The following is a 4,133-nucleotide window of genomic DNA, read 5'->3' as shown; positions in this document are numbered from 1 at the left end:
TTGGTTCTTCTAAAGCAAGAGGGACACCAATACCTTGAAAAAGATTTTGTGGTCTCTAATGTTCAAGAATAAGACCATGTATTCTAATTCATTGTACATTGTTGTTTTTAGCCAAATTCGAATTAATGTCCTATGTCCAATTGAAACTGAAGGATACCAAGATATAGTGTCTACGACCCTAATGTTAAAATCTTCGTAAGATTTTCCATAAATAAAATAAAACATTTAACTTTTCTTGCATTGTCTTTATGGTTGAAGAAAATTCTTATTTCTTCAACAATATCCTTTCATGAAATAAATTTTGTCAGCTATCAAGACCATCAACATATTATGGTTACTACATTTCCTTTGAAACAAGACATTGGTAGTTAACTTAAAGATGTGTCATCAAATGTTCTTTAACATTTGCTTACATGTTTTCAAAATCATATATGAAATTTCAACCTAAATAGAATTGAAAACATTTTGACGAGTTTGTAAATAAGAGCAAAAAAGATTACAATCTAAATCTTCTATTAACCTTACATCTCATGTTGCACCGCAACCAAAAACATGTATCTTAATAACACTAAATTCAGTCATTTACGATAGGACTATTTTTATGTACATAAAAATAAAAAACCATCTATAATCTACAAATGTAAACAAATATATAATGTATTGAAAAAAATAATGAAAAAAAAGAATTCTAGAGAGTAAAAATTACTTTCATAAAATTCCTTTTTGTTTTTTCCTTAGTCTCTTTTTTATGTGAGGCTCAAATTCTGCTTGCCATGGAAAAAGATGGGTCTTTTTATCTTTAAAATGTATCAAAACCCAATTTCTCAAACTCGTATCTTTAACCTCGCAATATCGGTGTGACCAATCAGCTGGTTCGACCGCCTTAGTTCCCAAACCAGGCACTCTATCTTTAGACCCCACATTTTCTTCTTTTTGCCAATCTGCCACATATGTTGCAACCCTCCTATAAAATTTCTCTTTAAACACTTTCCATACTTGATATTTATAATGATTAATCATCATCGCACCATTATCCACATCAACGGCCACAAATGGTGCCCTTAGATGAAAATGATGCACCACGTTAATAAGGGTTTGATTCAGTGCATCAGGTCTCACAATACTCTTATGTCTTTCACGTCCTGCCAACCGACACGTGTACCCCATCATCACACCTTCACTTGGCACATCCTTAAGGCCCGAAGGTCCAAAACTGTAACACGGTGTTCTTATTTCAGCTACATTATTTTTGGGCTTTGAATAATGCCAAATCACATGTCGTAAATCTACTTTTATCTTTACGTTAAAAAATTCATCCACGTCAATAAACCCAACCCATTCGCACGAGGCTCGGGCCCGTAGAGCACAGTGAGCAAACCCTGCTTCTTGTGTTTTTACCCAGGCCCATAGGTGCCACGTGATGTTGTAACCCGCACTTTGCAAGAAAGCAATGACATTCTCTATATCGTCATCGCTGTTGTTGTCGTAAATAAACCATCTTTCAACTCCGATTTTTGAGTGGTACATTACCCATTCTTTAATGAATCGGGCTTGATTTCGGAGCATCGTGCATATGCATAACTCGTGCGGTTTTCGATTTGGTGATTTTTGCAATGAGATAAGCCCGGGCCTTGCTATGGAGGGAAATATTTTCTTACCTTCAACTTGAATAGATACTTTAATAAAAGAATCCGGTTGGGCTTGGGCTAAAATGCTTGTAGGTGTTTTGCATCTTATAATCTCTTGAGCAGCTGTTAAAACATCAGATTTAAATAAGAATTTGGGCTTTGTGAAATCCCAACCGTACACACATTGTAATCTAGACGGTTCAGCCAGTTTCTCTGGTCGAAGATTAAGTCCTTTTACAAATACTATTGTGGTGTTGTCACGATCGAACAAAGCTTCATAAACTAGTGGGTCCCAACTATGGATTGAAGAGTTTTTTATTTGAAGAGTTCCGTTAGATTTTATTTGAAGAGATACAATCTCGCCACGTGGAGGCACCGGACACCGTACGATTTGTTCGTGAAGCCTAACGGAGTGAAGCTGAATCGGCTCTTGAAGCCGTGGCTCCAAGTTAGGTGATAGGTAAACACATTGAAGGTCATTTTTGGTATGATGGCGAAAAGATAAAGGGTAGTTTAGGAAAATCAAAACCTCGTCGGAAATCGTAACGGTTTCTCGGATTGTAATTTGTGGCGGCGGTGGGGTTCGCCATTTGAAAACTGTTTTTGGGAAGTGGAAAGGAGGGATGTAAGAGGAATAGATGGAAGAGAAAATGAGAGAGGTGAAGATAATGGAAGACAAGACAAGAACGATGGTGAACAAAAAGAACGTGCTCCATGAAACGACACGGTTTTGTTTCCTATGATCTTTGTGTTTCCTATTATGATCTTTCATGGGAGAAGCCCAAAATGAGAAGAGAAATGTTCTTTGGGTTGCTTCATGTCAGAGCTTGTGAAAGTTGGCAGATTAATTTTTTTTTTTATTTTTTTTTTTTACTTTTTGGAAAGAAAAAGAAGACAAGGGAAAGAGTGAATTACGGTGATTGAAGGGAAGAGATAAGAAAGAGAAAGAGAGAGTATATACTATATAAATATCTAAATTCTAAGCCTCTTTTTGTTTAACATTTTTGCTTGCGGTTTTTAGATCTTGTACTGCGCATCCTATATATTCTACGTAAAATCCATGCATTCAAACCAACTACGACTGTCCAATAATTTTATGTGTAAAAATAAATAATTGTAATTGTTTTGATAAATATATAAATTTACTCATTCAATACATTTACATTACTATTAATGGGGATATAGATGGATTCAGGCTCCTTTCGCTAGTAAATGTTGATGAAGTTTTGCTGCTTCCACTATTTCCAGGTTCTGGTTCTTGTCCTAGCATGTTTTGTCCTGGACCCTTAGCTAGTGTTTTTTTGTGTAAAATTTTCTTAATATATAAGGTGGGCTATATACCCTATGTGAAATATGACAAACAGGAAAGGCAAGAATTAATTTATCAAGTTGTTGGATTTTAGGGATTAACGAGCTTACTCTTATAAGTTTGAATCATTTGAGTATTATTTCAATTCTATATTTAATAATCCGACTTTATTTAATTTTCGGTTGAATGGTAAGAAGTGTCACAACATCTCCATTTTGCCTATGGGCCATAGCAATCTCTTTTGATAAATAGAATACCACAGTTGATTCTTGCACACCTAAACTAATAGAAAAAGCTATTACATCATATTTTTTTTAATAGGCAAGCATTCTATTAAAGAAAGCTAAAGGGAGCTCCACCCGACAAAACAAACACCGAAAAAACTATTTCATCTCAAAACAAAGGAGAGGAAAAGATTTCTAAGTGTAAAAATTACAACAATCTACAATCTTACAAAAGGAGGATAGCCAATTCCAAGCTCTAAAAACTATGGCCGACATACAATCAACGAACCTCGAGCTAACATTATTAAAAATAATATCATTCATTATAAGCCAAATGCTCCAGACAGAGACAAACCAAATCACCGACACCATTATGCGCTTTCTCTTACTCAAGATTTTCTCACAATTGAAGAGGAAGGACTTGAATGTTGAAATATTAAACTTGATTTAAGCCTCTTTATTATTTGGTATTTTGGGCTTAGTTATTTTGGGCTTAGATAATTTTGGGTAGTGTTTCTAGAAACTTCTTGTATTATTTGGAGAGTCTAGATATTTCTTAATATTGTAATATTCTCTAGAATACTCTTGGAATTTCTAGGATGGAGAACTCTCTAGAATTAGTGAGTCTAGATTTCTCCTTAGAGTAGTATAAATAGAGATGTAATCCTACACATTTGTATCAAGCAAAATACAAAGTTTTCTCTTCCATAAAGAGTTCTCCTACCTATCAAGTTTCTATTCAAGCCTCCAATATTTCTAAACACTTGTCCTACACACAAAAACAACCTTAATTCCAACAAAGTGGTATCAGAGCTTCAAGGTCCTCAAAAGATGGCGAATGGAGGTTTCCCTTTTCAAATGCCGATGCTCACAAAGAACAACTATGATAATTGGAGTATCAAGATGAAGGCGCTACTAGGATCTCAAGATGTGTGGGATGTCGTTGAGAAAGGCTTCAAGGAGCAAGATGAA

General features: G+C 35.1%; 1 protein-coding gene across 1 annotated transcript; it reads right to left on the bottom strand.

Moving 5' to 3' along the window:
• Positions 1-591: 591 nt before the first annotated feature.
• LOC131641302 (glycosyltransferase family 92 protein RCOM_0530710-like) lies at positions 592-2,541 on the bottom strand. Its single transcript, XM_058911603.1, has one exon. It carries the CDS (start codon positions 2,398-2,400, stop codon positions 709-711), a length of 1,692 nt encoding a protein of 563 aa, XP_058767586.1. The 5' UTR covers positions 2,401-2,541; the 3' UTR covers positions 592-708.
• Positions 2,542-4,133: the final 1,592 nt, after the last annotated feature.

Source organism: Vicia villosa, unplaced genomic scaffold (assembly GCF_029867415.1).
Source record: "Vicia villosa cultivar HV-30 ecotype Madison, WI unplaced genomic scaffold, Vvil1.0 ctg.003645F_1_1, whole genome shotgun sequence".
NCBI classification, from domain to species: Eukaryota; Viridiplantae; Streptophyta; class Magnoliopsida; order Fabales; family Fabaceae; genus Vicia; species Vicia villosa.
This window is presented reverse-complemented; position numbering and strand designations above follow the sequence as displayed.